The 25,714-nt window shown below is 43.1% G+C and overlaps 1 protein-coding gene across 1 annotated transcript in view; it reads right to left on the minus strand.

Moving 5' to 3' along the window:
- Positions 1-1,408: 1,408 nt before the first annotated feature.
- Positions 1,409-25,714, minus strand: part of MB21D2 (Mab-21 domain containing 2) — a 129,785-nt gene continuing 105,479 nt past the window's right edge. The window contains exon 2 of the mRNA XM_077290314.1: positions 1,409-4,455. Coding sequence (XP_077146429.1) covers positions 3,191-4,455 — 1,265 coding nt within the window. The 3' untranslated portion in view covers positions 1,409-3,190. The remainder of the gene's footprint in view (positions 4,456-25,714) is intronic.

A 25,714-nucleotide genomic window follows, 5' to 3' on the forward strand; every position in this document is an offset into this window, starting at 1 on the left:
AATTCCCCCTTTCCTGTAGATGCGTAAAAGTAAATACCCCCAAAGTATATTTTACATGTACCTGGAAATGTGCGATCACAACTGAAAAAAAAAAGAGATCTGATCATTGAGATGAGAAAAGACAAGCCTGATCTGTGGTGGTGCTGTAACAGGAGAAAAAAAATCAATTTGTAATCTGCAGTTGGAGGAGCCATAATCCAGGATAATCTGACATTGAGAATCATAGCACCTCTTTGAAAGATGTCACTCAAAATCTCCCTGTAATGCCTTCTTGAAAGGTAGAATGGTTTAATATCCACCATGAAAGTAGCACCAAAAGAATTTGTATGAACCGGACAAGATGATGACGACCTGTCAAAAATCAACATCCAGTAAATATTACACTTGAAGCAGCTGACCAATATTCTTGGCAATCCAGAGAACTGTCGGACAAATACTCATGAGGCTGATGGGTAATAATTAATGATGAGTGAATGTGCTCGGATAAGGTGTTATATGAGCATGCTCTGATGCTAACCCAGTGTCTTTGGTGTGCTCGACATATATGTTCGAGTCCCTGCGGCTGCATGTCTCATGGCTCTTAGTCAGCTGCAACACATGCGGGGAATATCTGTTTGTTAGGCAATCCCTGCATGTCTTGTGGATGTTAGACATTCTATGCACAGGGACTTGCACATATTTTTCGAGTACGCGGAAGACACTCCGCACACGAGCATGCTCGGATAACGGCTCATCCGAGCACATTCGCTCATCACTACTTGCAACCTGAAATCGCAAAAATTGTTCCATCACAAATGTGCAGTGTCAAGTTCACCTACAGTTTGGGGTACGCCGGTGAATGCATACGTTTCATCAATATGCAGCTCAAAAAGGGAAGACAGGACAAACAAATCTCCCTAGCGTGACAGTCTCCAGTGTCAGATTGTGCTAATGAACAACATGGGCAACTGTGCCAACTGCAGAACTGCCCATTTATCTTCCATTACCTGAATACACAGATTTTAGCAGAACTAGACCATTATTCTAATGTGCATGAGGGTGTCTGGAGTTTCCCAGGGAGGCATATGAGCGGAAAAGACGTGGTGGAAAAAGAGGTGGGCTGGTGGAGTTCAAAATGCTTCATCCTCTTGTTCTTCAAAAATAAAAGAAACCACCAATGGAGTCTATCAAAGGTTTATTCCCCTCTCCCCATTCATGGAAGTGTATGGGGGCCAGGAAAGATGGCATTTAGCGGACTGCTATCTAAATTGCTTCAGGATGGCAGTCCTTAATTACAAGATGTTTTGTGGCTAGGTACAGAATGGAAATTATCATTAGGCATGGTATATAACAAGATGGCATTACCCCTTACTTTTATGAATCACTAGGATTGTAAGTGCACAGAATCTGATAATATGTACAGTATTCCTAGGAATAAGCGTGACATTTGACATAAAATGAAAACATGGTGAAAAATAAATTCTCTACTTTGACCCTTTGTTTCTTAAATGATAGGGACATCTTCAGGGGTTGGAAAAATTTTTTCTTAAATGCATGTACTTTGAACCATAAATTATTTTTGCAAGTGGGTTTATAGCTTACACTGTCTACCGCTAGGTGTCTGAGAATCAGTCAGTGAGCTCATTCTGATGGGTTATAACTCTTATCGTCCTTCTTCCAAGCTTCTCTCAGCAGATTTATGATAAGAGTTGAGATCAGCTTCATGTGGTCATTAATCAGCTGAGAGGAGCTTAGAACCAGGAAGACGAGAGTGACAGACGCTACCCTATGAGCTCTCTGACTGATTCTCAGATAACTTATTCTGCAGGCAGCAAAAAAAGCAGTAGAGAAGCAATATGGTAAATGAAACGCAATTGCAAAAATGCATACATTTAAGTAAAAAACAAAATGCCTCCAAGGGTATCTTACTTAACGTCGCTCATTCCACAGCAAAATGACTGTATGTAGGTTTCCTTTGGCTGAGACCAAATGATGCAAATCCTGCGCAAACACTCCTTGCAGTAAGGTTTGCTGTGTACACGGAAAAATATATATCATGAGAACAAGTCCAGTATTCTAGTCCTTGTACAGCCTCCGAGGCCACGTGCCAGAGCTTCCTGTGGTGGAGCACTGGAGGAGGATGTCAGCAGAGGTCCAATATTTCAGATTAAGGAGACTACCTAGAAAACATTTTATTATTTACAGACATTAATACATTCTTTGGATCGACATTTGTGAAACTGAAGTGGAATAATCCAATGTGATAACATTTTGTGATGCCTTAAAATTTGATCTGAATATATTTTATAGACATTTACAGAGTGAAAATTTCCTGGGAATGTCTACACACTTGTCATCAATGGAACGTATGAAATAGTGATCAAATTAAAGGGTCTAGAAGAACAGCTTCACTGCAATGACAACCAGAGTTCGAGCCATAACTAGGTCACTTTGCGGGGACCCGGTGCCTGCCAGGCACAAAATATTGCGCCTGTACATTTTGGCTGATGCAGCATAATGTGAGGAAGAAAAAAAAAAAGATATATACCGATAATAAATCGGGCCTCCTGGCTGATGGACATCTCATTTCTGCAGATAAAGCCAAGACCGATGCAGCTCACTTTGCTGTGCATGCGCCAGGTGTGAGGACTGCCATCAGGTTGGCTTATGTTAAGTCAGCATCAACCCCACCTTAGTCACTATTTACAATTGTTAGAAACTGCTTTGCACCATTTTCCAAGTTTTTTTTTATCTACATTAGTCAGCATCAGCCAAAATATATATATATATATATATATATATATATATATATATATATATATATATATATAACATAATTGTCAACCAATCACCTTCATGGATGGCCGACTAGATTCTCTTTAAATCTCAATCAATGTCTTATGTAAATCAATGGAAGCCCAAAGCAAATAATTTATTTCCAAAACATAAATCTAATTTCTCAACATGTAGACGAATTAAATAGACAATGCAAACATAAAATGGTCATTAAGGCTCATGTTCTCCCTTGAAACTAAAAATGATCAAAGCAGCATATGAAATAGTCATTTATGGTTTCAAAATTTGCAAAGTCCTGCACAATCAGGATTAAAAAGTTCATATTGTTCTTGACAGATCCAATCTATGCTGGATATGTAAAAACAAGACAGCACACAGACTACACATCAAGTCTTAATGTAAGCATGTGAGAGTCTCAGAAAAACTTGTCGTCAATTCTAAAGTGAGGCCTGGTTACATCGTCAGGGTTAATGAAGACAGAGATGGATTTTCCTGGGTTCTCAGTCACTAGTTGTTGTAATTTTTTGGCTAACCGGTCATCAGGTTGATTATTGTCTCCACCATCAGACTGTGGTGAAGGTATGCTGGTGGTGCTCCCTCTCCTTTGGATATCCATGGTGAGCCTGTTTGCAGCCTTGACATGTTCTATGGCCGTTCGGAGGTGTTCTGCTGGGTCGGACCTCACAGACGACAGCTTCCTAGCATGCAACATAACAGTGTCCTCTGAAAGGTGCTCAAGCATATTGCACTGAGGAATGAAGTAATTGGGGCACATTTTGTTGACTAAGCAATGCTGCAGATCATCAATTAGTCCCAAAAGAAAATGGGCAGCATAATCGTCTTGAGACAAGTAATTAGCTGGAAGTCTATCACAAGCCCATAGCATCATACTGCGGAGATGGTATGGACTGATAGCTTTTGGTCTTGATAAAAGCTTTATGATTATGGCTTTACAAGCTTGGTAGGCTTGCATTAGGCTGCTGGAAATGCATTTCTTCAGCTGTACCTCACTTCTAGCAAATGACAACCTCCATTCATTATCTTTTTTACCCTTATAGGAGCAAGCTGGCACCAAATAAAAGCCACTAATTACTTCTTCTTCTGTAATCTTGCCATCCCAAAAATGGTTTTCCATTAGCCAACTTTGAGCTACAGCTGGCCAACCCTTGAAAGAGACCACAGGAACAATATCGTACATCATGCGACTGCTACCGACACCTAAAATAATTGTAATAATCGTACCATTCTTTTCTACCTTCTCTACCTTGGGCATCCCTCTCTGAGGTTTCTTCTGAATTTCAGACAACACAATGCTGATTGACTCATGGAACCAGTCAGCAACTTTTGTAGGGGAGAAAAAATAGTTAGTAGCCCCGTTGATATGGTCAACTATTGTACAACAATCTTTCCATTTGGTGATGGTCCCTTCGTCAAACAGTCGAAGGCTAAGCCATGAATGACAAAGTGTAGAATGCCTCATATCCAGGGTGACTGGTTGGTTTCGGTCATGAAGTTTTAAAGCTGGCACAAGTAGAGTAAAATCCATGTCATAGTCTGTTCCACGGGCATAAACATTTAACTCATCAAGATCCAGGTCAACGACTCCTTCTCGAACACCGCCAGAAAGCAGCAAATACTCATTGGCTACAGGCAACTTCTGGTCTAGTTTCTGAACCATACCTAAAAAGATAAGGGAAATAGTCATATTAACAGAAGCAATAGAAACATCACATTATAACACAACTTTACATTTTTTACTAAATCTGGGATAACAGATAGAGGTGATGGAGGGGGGACATGTGATGCAAGCAAATCCAAGGACCACTAAAATTTGTTAGAGACCTTGAATAACCCTCCTTTAGGCCACTTTCAGGCCTCTGTATTTTGGTCAGTATTTGTAAGCCAAAATCAGAAATGGATCCTACACAGACTGAGGTCCTCAGTGGTGGCTTTTTTTCCTATGAACTGAAGCTGCATCCATGACTCTCATTTTGGTAGACTTGGGTAATAAAAGGGACCCTGACAATGGGTTTAAGATCCACCAGCTAATTCTATTGCTGCACTACTCACCTTTTAAACTTATTTTGCTACATATTTAAAAAGACCTTGACTAGACGGAAAGGCGTGCACTAGGGGTGGACTAGTCCTGCCTCGTCTGCTGACTGCACGCCCACTGAGCCATTACTGATCACTGATGTGCCTCACTCTCGCCTTCCAGAACTTTGCTTCTCTTAGCGGCTTGTGAATGCAGTGACCTAAAGGCCTAGAGCACCACTGCAGAGGGTTTTTTTTTTTTAAATCAGCACTAAAGTGGTGCTACTAATGTAAGATGCCTGCACCTAGCATTATACGAACCACCTGCAGTCTCCGCCTTCTTGAGACAGCAACTTCTCACTGCCCGGTAGTCAGAGGTAACGGTCACAAGCTCTCAGTGCAAGATCTGAGAGCCAGAATGAAGCTCTTATTGACTTGCATTGGAAAGTGACCTGCGGCTCGCTTCAGCAAACACTGGAGTGATCCGATGGGTTACAAACGGCTTGAGACCTGACCGGAGCAGCATGGATAACAGCAAAAGACAGCGGCTGGTAAGTATAAGACTAAGTGCAGGGGTCTTATACGAGTAGCACCACTCCAATGCTGCAATAAAAAAAAACACTGGAAAGGTGCTGCAAGGTCACACTGCTTATGTCTGAGGTTGCAGCATTCACAAGCAACTATGGCATGCAAAGTCCTTGGAGGGGAGAGAGAGGCCAGATCGCAGATCGGTCACGTCTTGGTGGGTGGGATATCGGCAGGTGGGGCATGACTGACCCACCCAACTTTAATTAGTTAAGGTTCTTTGGATATGAAATAAGTTTGAAAAGGGGAGTATAAATATGCACTATATCCTTTCCTCACACAATGGGGTTACCTATAATCAGCTTTAAAAGCCAGGTGCAAACATATCGCTTATAGGCGGTGGTGCCTTGTAACTAGGACGCCATGTCAGGAGCTGGACTTGCAGCGCTGAATAGGAAGGACTCGTCTGTGCCGAGACAACCCCTTTAAGTACCCGTTTAAAATCAGAATGCACTGAGCAACTTAAATCAAATAGACTCCTTATTTCATGTCATAAATTACAGCAAATGGCCGTGGTCTTTCCCACTGACACAGCAAGCGCACAGTTAACATCTCATTCTAATGCATGTGGATTGCCACACAAACAAGGAATCGGATTTGAAATGTAATTTTGGAGAGCCCCATGAGACGGGCCCCACTGAACTGCGGGGGGACCGGCACGTTACCATGTCTGATTAGCGAGCACGGAGGACCAGGGCCACGGCCTGATGTGACCACGCAGAAGCCGCCTCATCAGATCAATGCCCGTTCTAGCGTCCATGTTCTCCAGCTTTTAAACATCAATTAAGAAAACCTTCAACTTGGAAGACAATCAATGGAAAAAGCAGCCAAGTGCATTAAGAGTAAATGAAGCTAATGGATATATGGTTTTACATTTGGTTTTAGTGCTTTACCTCTCAGTCTGTGTCAGAGCCCTCCCTGTAATGCAACAGTGGTCTATGGGCAACGCAGCATGTCCTAGTAAAGGGGCTCTGTCAGCAGGTTGTTGCTACTTCGTCTAAGAACAGCATCATGTAAGGACAGAGACCTGTGTCACTTACTGAGCTGCTCCCTGTCATTTTGATAAAACTACTGTTTTATCTGCTGCAGATGTAGCAGTTCTCTGAACGCTGAGCTCTGAATAACCCCGCCCACACCACTGATTGGCATCTTTCTATGTACATTTTACTTGGGCAGAAAGCAGCCAATCAGTGGTGGGGGTGGGGTTATACAGAGCTCATGAATATGAAGGACTACCTGGCAGCAGGATTACTAGTCCTCTAGTGATAATCTCCTGTTGATAAAACACTGATTTTATCAAAACTATGTTTAGTACCATGAACCATGTGCGTAAGATTTCTGAAATATCATTCACTGTGCTGGTGCTGTACCGATGCCCGCTTTACCTGTACCCTGAATATGCCAGCTGTATTGTAAGGCCAGGACTGCATGAAGACAGGGACCGCCCCTATGACTCTTACCAAGTAGCTCGTAATACCTGGAGAGTAATTCATTCATTTCTGCTCCACAGTCAAATTCACACTGGATATATTAATATAACACCATGGAGCAGTTACTAGATGATCAGGGCTCTAATGTCAGTCTATAGAAATATACTGACACCGACTTAAACGGAAAATTGTGAAATAATATATGTATTTATATGATATTCTTAGTGCACAGCTTGTTGCAGATTTACTTTCATAGGATTTATAAAAGTTGTAATCATTTCAATATGTTATGTTCCATCAATTTAAGGCCTCTATCTGTGAGTTTGATATTACTCAGAATTGTACGCGAGCCATTTGTAAAGGATTCGGGAGGGTGGGTTACCCACTACACGGCTCTGGGTTTGATGCAGATTCTCTTTACATATTAAAAGAAGAATGAGGCCATATGTGACACAAATGGAAATGTGTGATGTGCCAGAAGCCAGCGACCGGCCATGTCCAGCAGTGGCCGCCATGTTATCGCGTATAGCGAGGCCTCACATGCACTTACTGCAGGATTATGATGCTAGGAGTGAATTCAAATAGGAGAAGTAGGATATTTCTTACATACTGGTACTTCAAGATCCACAGCGGCCATTGGTGTCAACACGTCATGATAATGGCAGGCATGACACACAGAGGCTGGGTCCCATGGTGCAGCGGCTGAAGACCATGTCCACATAGGTAATATATAATATGGGCCACGGCCACATTCAGCTGCTGCACCGGGTAACCCTGCTCCAGTCATCACTTGGCCATCGTTCACACGAGGATTCATGAAACCTGGAATGAAGCGAGGAGGCCATTGTGACGCAGAGTGAAATGACCAGCCATAATCTGAATACAGACATGCAGCTCCATGGTGATAAAATCCAATAAATCAGTGAAAAGCGTTAATAAACATGATCATCATTGAATGGCATAATTAGCAATTATATAGTCAGTGCACAGGCGACTGGCTTTCCAGAATGTCTTACAATGCAAGCAATATTTTCTTTCTCCACTAGATGGAGCCCTAGCTCACGGTATAAGTCTAGACCGCGCGCTGGGCTGTGTAGCCCCCCGGGCAGATGTACCGAAAACCTTATTAATCGTTAAACTGATTAAGATATTCTGTGTCGACAGGCCTATTACTAGATCAATTAGGATCAGTTGTCTCAGTAAATCTTGTATTAACCATTGTTCTGGATTTTACAGGAAAGCCTGCTGAACATTACAATAATGTGGTGTTAACATGGAGAAGCTTTGCATAATCCACAGAGTTTATAGAATAAAGTAGCTTGACTCTTCACTTGTGTGATGCACGGCATGGAAGGCTTTACAGGGCGCTGTGCTTGAAGAGTACGGTACAGCGCACCCCCCGTAATACATAACTAGGTGTCAGCAGCCCCACCAGGCTCAGTCGGAATGTTATCATGCCACTTTGTCCCATCCTGTGTGAGCCGAGGAGCCCTAACAGCAGTCTGCTGAAAGCAGAGCCCAATATGGATCCACCGATGTGCCCCCTCTAAATATATCCCACCGCCCCACGCCAAGTGCAGAGCCATGCCCCATCACTATCTTACATACACAACAGGCAGCACAAATGACTGGAGCCGCGGCGTCAGGGTCCAGCAATGGGCTTATTAGGATCTCCTCTGTACAGCTGAGCTGGCCCGGAGAGGAGACAAGGCTTTGTTCACACACAGCTTTTATTAAGCGCTCAAAAATAAGTTTTTCAAGTGAAACGCTTTTTTTGCTTCTTTTTTCAAACGGGCCTTGAAAGTTCTTTCTGGTGACTTTTTGTTTGCAGCTAGACAGTGTCAGGTTTGGAGAGGTTTCCTCCAGGATCAGGATCACCTCTGCCACGTGATGTGCACGCTTCTGCACCAGGCCTGTACGGACAGCTCCTCAGGCTATGCTCCTATGGATCAGAAATGCTGCGCGTCTCCCAAAATCTGCAGCGTATAACAGATAAAGAAAAGTGGATGCGACTTCATGACAACTCATCCACAACATACAACTACAGACACTGCTCAACTGGGTGCTTCCTGGGGAGTTTTTTTCCCAGTAGAGAAACCTGAAAAATTGCACTCAAAAGCGCAGTTACATATTTAAGGGCAGACGTCCAGAGCTTGAAACACACACACACACGCACACACACGCACACACGCACACAGTAAAAAACTTAAAATCTTCACCAAAAACACACAAACAGGAGGAAACCCCATTGTTAAAAAAAACAGCAAAAATGCAATAATTCTCAGATGATTATTGCACATTTTGATGTAGACACTGCAGAAAAAACAAACAAACAAAAAAAACAGTTATTGCATGTGGGAACACGGCCTAGGGAGATAGGAAAGATAAAACTTTTATCAACGCAAAGTGGACTTCCCATAAATAAGGATAGGAAAAGTTTTCCAAGTGCTTTTGAAGAGGATTTTTGGAACAGATCAACTAAAAAAAAAAAAAAAAGTTTGAGAATAACCTCAGGGTCAGGACGTGCAGGGTGCATAGACTTGGGCAACGTTTCCTCTTGAGTTCCTCTCCTAAAACGGAGATCTTTTAGTTGTAAATGGTTCGATAAGCATGAAAATAAAACAGATTCTCACAAACCGGGGACATCGGATTTTAATGTGGTCATTAAATCATGAAGAGCAGGTCCCCCTGCACTGTCCCTACACTGTAGGGTGTACATATAACCAAATTTAGGACTACACTTCCATTTGGCACAAGCAATACCACATTTATGAAAATGGTTCATAGCATATACTACATTTAGCACAAGTATGGCAGATGCACTTGCGTTCCAGAAATGTCTACCAAATGTGCCCCTCCTGTGAGACAGAAGAGACCGCAGTGCCCCGTACCCCACTGTAAGAATCCTGTGTATACCAGAGAGCCAGTATAGTGTCACAGGCAGATTACTGGTACACAGTGTGACCGGGAGATCAGAACAACCAGGCTGCAGATCGCTAGTGATTGTATCATATACAGTATGCTCTATCCCTGCACAAAACATTTAGACATCACATGTAAACCTTCCCCGGGTGGAGTCTCAGATGGTCCTGTCTGGTGACCCTCACTGTTTCTGCCCAGAAGTTCTTGCAATGACAATGACTTGCTGGGAAGTACATGTACAATGCATGTGTATTAGAACACAATGACCACTAGGTGGCATGTGCGCTCTAATCTACTAACACTGAATGCTAGGCAGGGAAAGCCCTGCACACCTCTCCTTACTCCATACACAGGAGTGAGGCAGTGACCTCTTATCTGTCACACGACGAAGCCCTGCACACCTCTCCTTACTCCATACACAGGAGTGAGGCAGTGACCTCTTATCTGTCACACAAAGAAGCCCTGCACACCTCTCCTTACTCCATACACAGGAGTGAGGCCGTGACCTCTTATCTGTCACACAGTGAAGCCCTGCACAGCTCTCCTTACTCCATACACAGGAGTGAGGCCGTGACCTCTTATCTGTCACACAGTGAAGCCCTGCACACCTCTCCTTACTCCATACACAGGAGTGAGGCAGTGACCTCTTATCTGTCACACAACGAAGCCCTGCACACCTCTCCTTACTCCATACACAGGAGTGAGGCCGTGACCTCTTATCTGTCACACAGTGAAGCCCTGCACACCTCTCCTTACTCCATACACAGGAGTGAGGCCGTGACCTCTTATCTGTCACACAGTGAAGCCCTGCACAGCTCTCCTTCTCCATACACAGGAGTGAGGCCGTGACCTCTTATCTGTCACACAATGAAGACCTGCACACCTCTCCTTCACTCACATATAACAGAGGAATGCATCGGGGAGTGGAGGAAAGGGGAATAACCAAATTATGAGGAGGGAAGGGAATTATCACATTTACAAACCCAAGCCACAGTCACTGATCACTCCTCCAAAACTCCTCAAATAAACAACCTCTCCTCCAAGCCATGCAGCATAAGCTAGCTCTGACATGGGTTTGAATCAGGACCCAGATTATAAAGGGGATGGGAGAGGCTAACCATGCTTAGCTGAGAACTCAGTCTCTCAGAGTTTCCAACATGGCCGATTAACCCCTGTTCTGCCAAAAGAAATAAACACCATTTAAAATGAAGAAGTGCTTCTTCTCAGCGCAGGAGTAGGAGCAATCAGACACTGCGGTCTTCTGGCCCCTCTCTATTGCGGTAACCCAGTGGCAAGTGACTTCTTATCTGTCACACAACAAAGCCCTGCACGGCTCTCCTTACTCCATACACAAGAGTGAGGCAGTGACTTATTTGTCACACAATTCATACAATTTATGTGATATCTGTAGTTCAGACAACCTAAGACGTCATGCTACTGAGGCCCCACCATGTAATCCTGGCATACATTCCTGAGAAACACAGCAAAACTTAAATTCAGCGATGAGGTTTTCTAAAATGTATGTCCTCTTGCACATGGGTTCTCATTTTCTAAGGCTCTGTTTACACTTCTATCCTGGCCACAGTTTTCTCAGGGACCATGATAAGTATGGCTCTGTTCAGATGGATTTCACAGGTTTGAGATTAATATATATATATATATATATATATATATATATATATATATATATATATATATATATATATATATAAAATAAATTCCATTGGCTTTCTTCCATTTATTGTTCTATTTTGGAGCGTTCCAGTTTTACTACAGAGGTCTCGGAAGATCTGTAGTGTTCTGGGCATGTACAGTGTTAAAAAATGGATCTGCTAAATGGATGACATAATAGATAACCATCTGGTCTGATCAGTTTCCCATCAACTTTATAAACATTTTCTGTTACTTTTGTCCAAAAACCCGTAAATGTAACAAGGAAACGTTATACCAGTTTAGGAAAAATATCTTCTTTAATTTCAACAGGTTTGAACTTTTTTTAAAAACCTTTTTGTTTTCTAAAAACCAACAGGCGATGACATCGGTCATGATCAGCTTAGTAGAAGTGATGATCTCTAATCTATTCTGACTGAGCTACCAAAGGAAAGGCGATGGTAAAAACCATGCAATGTACGAGTACAGGAGTCGCCCAATCTCGTCCTGTGCTAGGACAAGGGGCTATACCAGGGTTTCTCAGTGGTTCAGGATTTCCTTAGTAATGCACAGGTGATGATAGTATCAAGGCATCAGAACTGGCCGCAGGTTCTCACCTAAGAGATCCTGAAAACGATCTGTTGGGGGCCATAAGGGCTGGATTTGGGAAACACTGGTCTGCACATTGACAGAGAGGCAATAAACAGGTCTGAAGTCAGAGTCAATTGCTCAATCATGGAGAAGTAGAAACCAAGGCGACGGCTTATAGGTCTGCTCCTATATGACCTGTATTATATGCATTAGCTACAGTCATGTTTGGGTTTCACTGGAGGAGGGAAAAAAAACTGTGCCTTTAAACAGATGTTACGCTGATTTCCCAGCAGAGGGCAGCATTACACTCACCCATTTATAGGTTCATGAAATGCAAGTCATCTTATCTTGGAGATAGCACTGGATCTTGAAGTTTTGAAACTTAAAAGCTTCTACCGTACAATCAGCTGAGATTTTAATATTGCATGATTTTCTCTACAAGGAGATAAAATGGGTCAGAGAATCATGTTCTAGATTCCGATTAATTGAGGAGGGTGAAATAAAAAGTATTCAGCAGCAGGGCGCACCGCCCCGGGGAGATCAGACATTCCCATTGTCTTTTTATTGGTCTAATTGATTTTCTTATATCACAAGTGGGAGGGTGACATAAACGAGGCTTTCTTGGTCTCCCGTTTCCTTCCTCTCCCAGCAAGGCACCAGAGGGCCCACAACAAAAAGGAAACCCCCATTAGCATATCAAGGGAGCTGTGATTTATAGGGGCAGCGCTGTGGTGGATGGTAGGAGAATTTGCAGTTCTGCCCCCACAATAAGACATGAAAGGATGTGAAACAGTGGGAAGTAGCCTCCAGAACTGTCTTCATAGGATTAACCTCATGAATGCCAAACCATTGATCAAGCTAGCAGCAGAAATACAGAGTTAGAGGAAGAGAGGAATTGTTAAATGAAAGAGTGAAACATCACAGTAAACCCTTAAGAGGGAATCGGTCACCGTATTTTTTCTTTCATACAGTCACAGATTTATCAGCAGGAGATTATCACTAGAGGACTAGTAAAGCTGCTGCCAGGTAGTCTAACCCCACCCCCAGCACTGATTGGCAGCTTTCTGCACAGTGCACACACAAAGCTGCCAATCAGAATCAGTGATCAAACTAGTTCTCTGAATGAATAAAAATTTCCTTAAAACTTGACTTTTATTATAATAATAACCCAACAAAAACTGTATGTGCACTGAAAAATGTCCTCCAATCTGTGGGGAAGAAGTGTACATATAGATGATGGATTACAATGTCTACATAGAGATAAATCATGTGTCCTAATCCTCAATTGTAGCCATTGGTACCCCAGATAGAGAAGATGTTCAGCAAGATTAGAATGTGTCACTCTGGGATGCCACAGATCAGGATAGAACATTAATAATATAGATTACTGAAAAAGATAGAACTCAGAAAGTGGCGCCCCACTCCCACGTCTTCTGTCCCTAGTGGGCCCTACATGTCCTCAGGTGTAGAAAGGGACAGCATGAGATGTAGTGGGGTAGAGACAACACAATATATGACATTATGTGCTGGCAGACGGCCACCAGAGGAGAGGGAGAGAGATACAAAGCACCAGATGTTGGTGGAACTAGGAACCGAAGAATACAGAGACAAAGTCTAACATTCCAACCGATCAGCTAAATAAGAGCGGGTATCTGATCGCAGGATGTACGATATTCCATACAAAATGCTATAATGTGAAAAAAAGCAACACGCACCGGCCTCCGTAAGACTAGAAGAATTACATGTGCCAAGGTATATACAAGTCCACATGTTGGTCCAAAACCTCAAAATCCTTCACTGACATACAAATATTAAGTAACACGTGCTAAGGTCCTTATCCATCCACATGTCAATCTCATAGCTCACCTGGTAGATCTGCAGCAGATAACATAGATTTTACCAAAACTACAGCACCCAGTAAAGTAAGTGACACATAACTGGAATTAGGGTCCTTGCCCCGACATTATGCTGCTCTCAAGTGTGGTAGCAAAAACCTTGCGACAGATTCTCTTAAAAGGGAGTCCGTCAGCAGCTTCTCCCAATATAAACAAAGCCCCCACCTTTAAGTGGTCTATTACTGCTGTCCATCACCCTGTATATGAGCCCGCCCTGAAAATGCAAAAAATACATTTTACAAGTCTCATGAGTAGAGGTGAGCAAATTTTTCAAAATTCAGTTCCGATTATGATTGGCGGCGAAAATTATTTTTGCAATATTCATCGAATGTCATTGGAGTCAATGGGAATAGAAATTGACGAGTATATTCGGAACTGATAATCCAACATAAATTCAGCACGAATAGGGCACTAATATGGTTCAAATATTGCAAATTAAGATTCGGCGACCGAACATATTCGCTCAACTCTACTCCTGAGCAATATGCTAATCAGCACGGTCTGGTCCAATGGGCTGCGTCACCTCTGTTGGTGGAATCGTTGTTCTCCTGCAGGACTGACGGTAATGACCCGTCCTATCAGCCATGCACATCTTGTGCCTACAAAGGTGAAGCACAGCGGCAATTGGCTCTGAGGGCAGTTAGGGTCTGTAATGCGCTGGCTTCACGTCCGGTTAATGGGCGCCAGTGCATTACAGGACTTTGTCTGCCCTTAGTAGGACAAAGCAAACTGTGCCTGTGCTTCAACTGCGAAGAAGAAAGACTCGCAGGGGTCTATGGATGACGGTGACTCTGCTGGTACACTCACAGACCCCAAACGCCCATTGGGCCAGACAATGCTGATCAGTGTGGGGCACGGTAGACTTATAAAAGGTTGTTTAAGAAAAAGCTGTCACCAGGTTTTCCGAATATAAAGGGAACCTGTAACATTATACATACAGTCCCATCTCTGGTGTGCAGAAGAAGAATGATATATAGGTTTGCAAGAAAAGATTTAGTATAACTTGTATTTTTTCAAAGAGAATCTGTCAGCAGTTTTTTGCTATGCAATCTGAAGAAAGAATGAGGTAGGGGTTAAAACACTGAATTCAGTGATGTGTCATTTATCAGGCTCTGTGCTGTCTACATACAATGAAGGTTTTATTACTAGGGCATTCTCATTGCTGGGATAGCTGGCTCATGCCAATTTGTCCGACCACACCCCCTCCTGTGATAAGCAGCTCACTGTCAATAGACCATATACAGAGTGTCGGCTGTGGACAGGGTTAGCTTCCTGAGCTCAGCTACATGCTACTTCTAAAAATTGTGTCACAACGGCTGCACTCAGTAAACCAAGTGAGACATCGTTGGAACCAGCTATTCCTACATTATGCGTCTCAAATGAGGTGGCAAAAACCTTGGTGACAGATTCCCTTTAACTGAAATCCCTGGTGTTTATATGCAGGAGTCCAGTGGCGGCCCTACTAGTGATTGACATTCAGAGGCCTGCAGTAAAGACTTTGAATCTCCCAGCAGAACCATCTACTGGACTCCTGCAGACAAACACCAGGGATTTCAATTCATAAAATACAATTTATACTGAATCTTGTGCCACAAAAATGTATATCAGTCTAACCAGCTGCTCCAGGTCTGTAACATCCTGTTTGCAGAGTAGAGAACATTTTCAACATGACAGGTTCTCTCTAAAGAGACTGTCAGCCCAGAATGGATGCTCAAACCAAGTACAGGCGCTTGCTGCTCCGTTGCGGGGTCAATCATTTATATACTCCTTCCCACCCACTTGGGTTCCCTCCATCTCCACCAGCCCCTTACTTGACTGACAGCTCTGGCTTGATAGAGCCAAGAAGGGCAGAGATAGAGGGGCACCGAGCAGGTGGGAGGGTGTACCTAAAGGGTGGTGTATCGTCCTCCTGGCCCCTCATCAGTTCCTGGTTCATTTTGCCACCTGGCTTCCACACTTTCTTTCCTATGACACCCCCACCCTTATCATGGGTGATTTCAACATCCCCATTGCTTCTCCCCTCTCCCCATCTGCTTCTCACCTTTTATCTCTAACCTCCTCTTTCGGCCTCTCGCAGCATACTAACTCTCCAACGCATGAAGATGGAAACTCCCTTGACTTGGTCTTCTCCCGGCTTTGCTCAGTGGATGATTTCACAAACTCCCCTCTCCCGCTCTCTGACCACAACCTTCTTTCATTCTCTATCAAGAACTGCCATCCCGCTCAGGTCACCCCCACTTTCCACACTTATAGAAACATACAGGCCATTAACACCCAGACACTTATGAAGAACTTGCAGTCCTCATTGGCCCCAATCTCCTCCATCTCATGTCCTGATTCTGCTCTGAAGCATTACAATGAAACTCTGCAAAGTGCCCTGGATGAAGCTGCTCCTCCTATACATAGAGCAACCCGCCACAGACGGCGACAACCATGGCACACGCTGCAAACACATTTCCTGCAGCGGTGCTCCAGGTGCGCCGAACGTCTGTGGAGAAAATCTAATCTACCCGAAGATTTCATCCATTATAAGTTCATGCTTAAAACATACAACTCTGCCCTTCACCTCTCCAAACAAACCTATTTCAACACCCTCATCACCTCACTGTCCAATAACCCTAAACGTCTCTTCGACACTTTCCAGTCCCTACTCAACCCAAGAGAGCAGGCCCCAACCACAGATCTCCGTGCTGACGATCTGGCCAATTACTTCAAAGAAAAAATTGACCACATTCGACAGCAAATCATCTCCCAATCTCTTCATACCAGGCACTGTCCTCCCTCCCCCACTGCATCTAGTTCACTCTCTGACTTTGAACCAGTTACAGAAGAAGTAAGCAGGCTCCTTGCATCTTCTCGCCCGACCAATTGCACCAGTGACCCCATTCCGTCACATCTCCTCCAGTCCCTTTCCCCGGCTGTCACCTCTCACATAACAAAAATATTCAACCTTTCCCTCACTTCCGGTATTTTTCCCTCCTCATTTAAGCATGCCATCATACATCCATTACTTAAAAAACCCTCCCTCGACCAAAACTGTGCCGCTAATTATAGACCTGTCTCTAATCTTCCCTTCATCTCTAAACTCCTGGAACGCCTGGTCCACTCCCGTCTTACCCGCTATCTCTCAGATAACTCTCTTCTCGACCCTCTTCAATCTGGCTTCCGCTCTTTACACTCCACTGAAACTGCCCTCACTAAAGTCTCTAATGATCAACCAACAGCTAAATCTAATGGTCACTACTCCATGCTAATTCTCCTGGATCTCTCTGCAGCATTAGACACTGTGGATCATCAGGTCCTCCTCACTATGCTCCGCTCCATCGGCATCAAGGACACCGTTCTCTCTTGGTTCTCCTCCTATCTCTCTGACCGATCCTTCACTGTATGTTTTGCTGGTTCCTCCTCCTCTCCCCTTCCCCTTACTGTTGGGGTTCCTTAAGGATCAGTCCTAGGCCCCCTCCTCTTCTCTTTGTATACTGCCCCTATTGGACAATCAGTAGATTTGGTTTCCAGTACCATCTCTATGCTGACGACACCCAATTATACACCTCTTCTCCTGCTTTCACTCCGACCTTCTTAGAAAACACCAGTGATTGTCTTACCGCTGTCTCTAACATCATGTCCTCCCTCTATCTGAAACTGAACCTGTCAAAAACTGAACTCCTCGTGTTCTCTCCCTCTACTAACCTACCTTTGCCTGACATTGCCATCTCCGTGTGTGGTTCCACCATTACTCCAAAGCAACATGCCCGCTGCCTTGGGGTCATCCTTGATTCCGAGCTTTCATTCACCCCCCACATCCGATCACTGGCTCGCTCTTCTTACCTGCATCTCAAAAATATTTCTAGAATTCGCCCTTTTCTTACTTTCGACTCTGCAAAAACTCTTACTGTCTCACTTATTCATTCTCGTCTGGACTATTGTAACTCTCTACTAATCGGCCTCCCTCTTGCCAAACTCTCCCCGCTCCAATCTGTCCTGAATGCTGCTGCCAGGATCATATTCCTCACCAACCGTTACACCGATGCCTCTACCTTGTGCCAGTCATTACACTGGCTACCCATCCACTCCAGAATCCAGTACAAAACTACTACCCTCATCCACAAAGCACTCCATGGCTCAGCACCACCCTACATGTCCTCTCTGGTCTCAGTCTACCACCCTACCCGTGCCCTACGCTCCGCTAATGACCTCAGGTTAGCATCCTCAATAATCAGAACCTCCCATTCCCGTCTCCAAGACTTTACACGTGCTGCGCCGATTCTTTGGAATGCACTACCTAGGTTAATACGATTAATCCCCAATCCCCACAGTTTTAAGTGTGCCCTAAAAACGCATTTGTTCAGACTGGCCTACCGCCTCAACGCATTAACCTAACTATCCCTGTGTGGCCTAATAAAAAAAATAAATAAAAATAAATAAAAAAAAAAAACATAATCAGGTCATTCTGTGCTGACAGAGTCCCTTTAAAAACAGTTTTTTGGCCAAAATATAGGACTCTCACAAAAATTCATAAAAAGACCAGATAAATATGAATAGAGCACTAAAGCCAATCCAAGTTTGACTCTCAGGAGCGCAATAAATTCACCAAAACCAAATAAAAGCCCACCAAATAGGAGGAGGAGTAAAAAACAATATGGCCAAATAGTCACAGGTGATTGCTACCAAGGCTGTGGATTCGGAGTTGAAGAGTCGGAGCCCATTTTGGTGAAGTCGGTCTCATGGCAGGGCTGTGGAGTCGGAGGCCATTTTGGTGGAGTCGGTCTCATGGCAGGGCTGTGGAGTCGGAGATGGAGCCCATTTTGGTGGAGTCGGTCTCATGGCAGGGCTGTGGAGTCGGAGTTGGAGCCTTTTTTGGTGGAGTCAGTCTCATGGCAGGGCTGTGGAGTCGGAGTTGGAGCCTTTTTTGGTGGAGTCAGTCTCATGGCAGGGCTGTGGAGTCGGAGTTGAAGTGTCGGAGGCCATTTTGGTGGAGTCGGTCTTATGGCAGGGCTGCGGAGTCGCGGAGTCAGAGCCCATTTTGGTGGATTCGGAGTCAGTGTCATGGAAATTGAGGAGGCAGAGGTTTGGCTTACTGACTCCACAGCCCCAATTGCTACACAAATGCCAGGGCGGTCATCCAGCCGATAGTAACACTATCCATGACTCCTGCTTCAGGCTGCACAAAATTCTACCAGTGAAAAACAGGAGTACATGGCAATGTGGTTTTATGGAGCAGAAAATGGGTAAATATGAAATCAACTGACGCAACCCATCAGTGCTCACAGCATAAATGGATGAGGGGCATTAGACCGCCACTTCGATCAATAGGCTTAAAGGGTTAGGCACCTCAGTGATTCATAATACCTAATCAATACACAGATGAAAGCAAAGCTACAAGATGGAAGGGAGATTCATTAGCGAGGGGGCGAGGAGGGCCCAATTAGTCATGCATGATAGGTCCTGCAGCGTTTTCAGGGCAAACAATGACCACAATATTATGTGGCAAACAATCGCCAACATGGCACTGAATGCAGAGTATGAGTAGTGAAATGATGACTGCAGGTGCCACATGTGCAGGAGTATATATTGTCTGGCATTGATTTTCGGAGATCCCGCGATATAATAAAGCATATTTCTACATTCCCACGTGCACCAGTACTGGCATACCAATAAGGGGTCCAGAGATACCAGTGGGACCAGGGTCCCGGTGCCTATGGGTCCTAAAGGTCTGCTTGCTCCATAAGATACCAACGATATAAATGGCGCATGTGGCGAGGCCTGGGTACAGAATTTGTATCGGGACCAGGAGTATCTTGGGACTAATTACTAATAAGCAACAAACGTTTCCTATAAAAAAAAAAAGCACATGGGAAAGCTAACAAAGAAGGGCATATTTAGTTATTGCTGCAGTTTTTCTGTACCAAACCCCAGAGAGTCAGCAGGAGAAACACTGCATAGAATCCGTGCATTATTAATGTATTTTTATATGCGGTTCTGCGTGCATTTCTTCCCCATTCATTCAAAATAAGTGAAATACTGCAAAACACTGAAAGAACCGACATGCTGCTACGGATTTAATAATGCTTTGGTGGTGAAAATCCTCTAAAGAAAGCATAAGCAGTGGATGCATGAAATTTCAGAAATCTGCTGCTACTGTAAAAACTGCAGCTTTATTTTTATATATGGAAAAAAAACAAACCCAAAACGGTGTGTGAACAAGCCTTAAAGAATGTTGTGTTTGGAGAGAAAAAAAACCAATAACCCAGGAAGCCAAAAACACATAAAAGCAGAGAGGTGCGATGATTGTACAATTTAAGATTAATGATTGGGGAAGTAATTTGTCAAAATGGGCTTTAAAAAAAAAAAAAAAAAAAAAAGATTTAACCGACTGAAAAGTCAAAGATTGTCACAAGTCTTACATAGGGATGCTGCACTCTTGTAATTGCCAAGATATCGGGACATTATCACAGAACCATCAAACGTTTGTTGGAAATAGTTAGCAGGGTTGTATAAAACGCGTTGATTAAAACATTATCTGTCAAATATTTGAGAAGACTCAAACGTGAAGCGACCAGGAACCCATTACCCTCCACTGCTGTCATATTCCAGACCTGCCACCTCCCTGGAGAAGAAGTACAAGGTGCTCAGAGACTTGGCCAAAGTAAGGAAGGCTGAACCCGACCACCATTGAAAGCGGAGGTTAAAATGTTAACACTGGGCCAAGAAATATCTAAAGAAAGGTTTTGCCAAGATTTCTCAATAGACCACATCAGTGATGGCCGCAGACCTCGACTTCAACCCAGATGCCAGCAAGGTAAAGCTGGGCTCGTGCTATGGCCTGGTATTAAGGATGACAATCTTGCACCTTTTCATGGTGAAGATGGACTCCAAGTCAAGACCCAAACCTAATGCCAGTTTTTATAAGACACTTTCTTCAAGTAGTCGTACGTGGAAAAGTTTGCATTTAAAAAGCAAAACCAAACCTGATTTTTATGCAGGACAATGCTTCATCGCAAGCATGGAAGTCTCCACTTAAAGTTGATAATAAACAGATTAAGAAACTGGCAGAGCCCATGGTTGGAAGGCTCAGACTTGGTGAAAAGAAGGGCAGCTGTATTGATCACTGACATTTTTTTTTGAGATGTCAGAAATGTATTTTTGTACATTTTGAGTGGTTTGATTCTCCCTTTAACAGATGAAAATAAACTAAGATGAGAAAATTATTATTTTTTTTTTTATTTCGGTGCGTTCTGCACATGGATATTATAAGAAATAACCTCACTTTCACTTTCTTACATATTCAGGTTAAATAACCCTTGGACTGACCGCCAGCACTGAAGCTCAATAGGAAAATAAATCAAAAATACAAATTGCCTAATAATTCTGCAGTGTAGAACAGGGGTGGGGAATCATTTTTCTGGATATTTATACCATCCTTCGGGGGCCACACAAATTGCGCTCTACCTCTGCCCACAAAGTACGTCCTGACGCTAATAGTGATGTCAGGACGGAATCTTTTATTGCATACCCCTCAGCATTTAGTAGTGGGCACTGCATGCGCGGCTCACAGAGGAAGAAGAAAGGAATGGGCTGGTGGCCATCAAAATAAAGAGGCCGGCCAAGCACTGTGAATCGGCCCGGGGGCCAGATAAAAGGTAATAGAGGGCCGTTTTGGCCCGCGGGCCTCAGGTTCCCCACCCCACACACAGAACCTCTCTATCAGTACTGTGCCTTTTTAGTTGACTATGCCTTTTTTGGTAATTTCTCTATGTGTTATTATCTTCTTTTACCTTCTTCTTGACGGAAAAAAAATAAAAACACAGTATGGGAGTCCAAATAAGAGAAAAGTGATTGTATATGAGAAATAAATAGGGGCAGGTGTCCCAATAATGCCGGAGTTTGTATACAGAGCAGGGTGCCCGGAAGCTAATCATCTTTTCCATGTACCTCTAATTCATGTGGGCTCCCCACGGGCCGGAGATAAAGCCGCGCCGCTCGCTCATAGCGCACATGGTCATAGAAGAGAATATTGCACAACTGTTCTCTCACAGTTTTCATTACTTTTCAAAATGAAATTTTCATCTCTACCCAGATGCGGATGCCGGGAATTACTACTAAATAATAAAGCGCAGCGAGATGAAATGTCCTTCTAGTTAACGACATTTAGCATCATACTCTCTTTGGAACACTCATTTTCCACTGCCTTTCACATCAGCGACATAGTCTGACCCTACTGAAACATTGAACGTGAAGCCCAAAATGTAAATCACACCATTCACAACCCTGCTACCATCGCGCCAATGCGCCCATGTAGGCACGCCCGTTATCATGCAATATTACGCCATACTTTTCCAGTAGTTTCCATGTATTCTGTTTATTGCAGTCTAGATTATTTCATCTTTCATTATTCTCATAATTGTATTGAGTGCCACAAGGGGATAGAGTAAGAGAATGAAAAATTCACAGGCAGACATAACAGTGTAACTATAGCCCTGACGTTCACCTCTGAACCCAAAAGCAATCTGGCCCATATACATTAGTGTTTGTAGGCAGAAGTCCCTGACAGTTTAATGGCTGATGTGAGTGATGGCAATGTCTACAATGCTGCAGAATGAATTGTAACTGGAAATAAGCAGCATATGGGGCCCAGGTGACCACTGAATAGGCCATTGTTAGGCTCATGGGCTCGTCCGGATGGATATGTCCGTGACCATTAAGGGACAGGTTGGGTTCAGATGAGAGCATGAAAAATCATCTATTTTTCATCTGGGCAAAATGAACAATTTTTCATGTGTATTTTTTTTTATAAATCTATGCTGCATCCAGGTTCCGCCTCAACAATTAAAAAGAAAATAAAAAGGCCAAATACAGTTTACTATGTTAATAACCACAACGGATTCGTAAAAAAACCTAAATATATATATATATATATATATATATATATATATATATATATATACACACACATAGATAGATAGATAGATAGATATATAATGTCAGGGCATGCTGGGATACTCAAGAGTAATCAGGGGGTGGAGGCTGCAGTCACTTATGACAGCCCTCGCGCCCTCCCTGGAACAGAGCGTCATCAGTGACCTTCATTTCGGGGGCTAGTTCCTCTGCGATATGCACTGTGCACAATGGCAATGCGCTCTCTCGCTGGCTCAGATTAGCAGCAACAAGTTGGCAACAGATTAATATCTCAATCAATTATTTTTATTTGGTAACAAAAGACATAGCCATTTTTAAGTTACATGGGTCTCAAATAATGTTTTGTGAATCACACACAAAGTGTTAAAACATGACCCAGGAGGGAACGTACCTGGGACCTTATTATGGGTAATTATTGCCTTTGTTTCAATGTATATAGGGAGGAACTATGAGTATTATCTAATACATAGGTGACGCTGCTGCGGTAGAATAATGAAACTGCAAATAGCAGTCTATTACATAGTATTTCAGAGCTGCAGCATTGTCACCAGGTATAGTCTGACTATTAGAGTATATGGTTCCATTTTTTTAGTCCCGTACGCTCCCTCCTGGGTCATGTTTTAACACTTTGTGTGTGATTCACAAAACATTATTTGAGACCCATGTAACTTAAAAATGGCTATGTCTTTTGTTACCAAATAAAAATAATTGATTGAGATATTAATGTATTGTTGGTGTTTTTTGACTCATTGCTCTCCTGTAAATTGACTTATTGATGAGTATTTAACCTGCATGGGTACATTATAAGTGTCTGGTGCCGTATAGAATAAGTTGGCAACAGAGCGCACTGTCAGTGCACGTTGTCAGAATACCAGCACCGCCCCCCCAGCAAGTGATGATGACTGAAAGCACACTTAATACAGAAACTGCCACTAACAAGGGCTGCAGCAGCAGCATATGTATAATTAGGGTTATAATAAAACACTAAGGCTGCCGTCACACATTCAGTATTTGGTCAGGATTTTACATCAGTATTTGTAAGCCAAAACCAGGAGTGGAACAAACAGAGGAAAAGTATAATAGAAACATATGCTCCACTTCTGCATTTATCACCCACTCCTGGTTTTTGCTTACAAATACTGATGTAAAATACTGACCAAATATTTCTAGTGTGACGGCAGCCATATAATGAGAGGCCCATTATGTCTTCTTTTAACACATCCGTTAATAGAATGCGCTAGTAAACTATTTTAACAGCACCGACAGAGCGAATGTCTCCTGGAAGTTTTGAAGTGCTGTATTGCGTGCAGATAGTGAACCAGCAGCTTGCGGTGCATTGCTTCTCAGTGCATTACAGGGTCCCCGATCTCTGCACCAAGGTAAAACTACTGAACAGAGACTCTGCTTAACAACTTTCCATCTCCCCGGACACAACAGCTAGTGGTACGGACTCTAGCAGCGGGACTATGGATTCTCCATGCAATGGCAGCATGTCCTGCAGAGTCAGCGGTTTGATCCACTGCTAGAAACACTTTTATCATGTCCGACTTTCACAGTCAAGAGGAACAATCTAGAACAAATGTGCGACAGACACATTGGTGTAACATTTTATGCAATCAATATTACTCATTCTGATACAGTGCCTTCTCTCTAGCTGTAGGGGGGCCAAATGCAGTTGTGTGTGGAGGAGTTCTTACACAAGATAACTATTAAAAAGAGTGTCTATCCTCTCCAAAATCCATCTAAAAGTAAGCCTAGTGCTTGTAAGGAACCTTCTGCTCAGAGAAGCATTACCTTTACTTCAAACATCTGCTGCATAGTTTTGTTCATTGCATCCATGACTAAGAACCGCAAGGTCCGAAACGCGTCTGCCCATACAATCTAACCCCTAGGGGCCAGTGACAATTATGCTATATGCTATCACGCTGTTATTTTAAAGAAGTTTTTCAATAAACTATGAATTTTTACGGGACAAGAGGAGCTGGATTTACTGTCTTCTTGATCAACTTCCATTCCGAGTTTCAGACTGCGTAAGGACCATTGGTGGCTTCACAGCCATACGACCATGATGTCAGCGAAGGTCTCGTAACTGCATGTGCAGTGTGTGTATATACATAATGAATTAGGTGCATCTTACGCCAGGGGCCCCTGGACTGAGCCTGCACTAATCCAGTCTTAATGAATCAGGGCCATTGTTCTCGTTAGCACATCGCCCGGAGGAAACAAGAGAAGCACTGCCGATAACATTATATCGGCAGGGGACAGAATGATCCATTAGTGATCCATCTAACCCCATCGTTCTTCATCAGCATGTGTGAAGAGTGGATTATTGTACATGGAAAAAAGAAATAGGATCTCAAGATCTCATGATGGAATGAAGGGTTTGGAGAGTTATGCTGATGTTCCAGAATGTGAGACATGATTATAATTTGAATAAATGTTGGATTTTTTTTGTTCAAGAATAAATGTGGATTGTTGTTTATGGAAAAAAAAATTAGACATCCCCTGAAAATAAGCCTTATCCAGTGATTCAGAGCAAAAAATATTATAAGACCCTGTCTTATTTTTGGAGAAACACAGTACTCAATTTATGATATAACGGCTTTGATGAGCATTGTCCTCATGGAATGGCTGTCAAGTATCTACAACAGTCCCATAGACAATGAATGGAATGGTGGTGTGCACGTTTCCCCTATTCTCCATTCAGGCAGAGCCAGTAAATAGGTAACAAAGGGTTTGTACCAAGTTTAAAAGCGAAGTCATTTTTTTTTTTATGTAGGAGGACAATTTTTGTGTCTTACAGAAGCTTAAGTGGTATTCTCTTCAAGGTTTATGAAAATAGTCACAGTTTACATTGGATCGATAGCAATTCCACCTCACTGTCATTGAAAACAATCTAACAATTGTTCAATAAAA

This window comes from Ranitomeya variabilis, chromosome 2, assembly GCF_051348905.1.
Source record: "Ranitomeya variabilis isolate aRanVar5 chromosome 2, aRanVar5.hap1, whole genome shotgun sequence".
Classification (NCBI taxonomy): Eukaryota; Metazoa; Chordata; class Amphibia; order Anura; family Dendrobatidae; genus Ranitomeya; species Ranitomeya variabilis.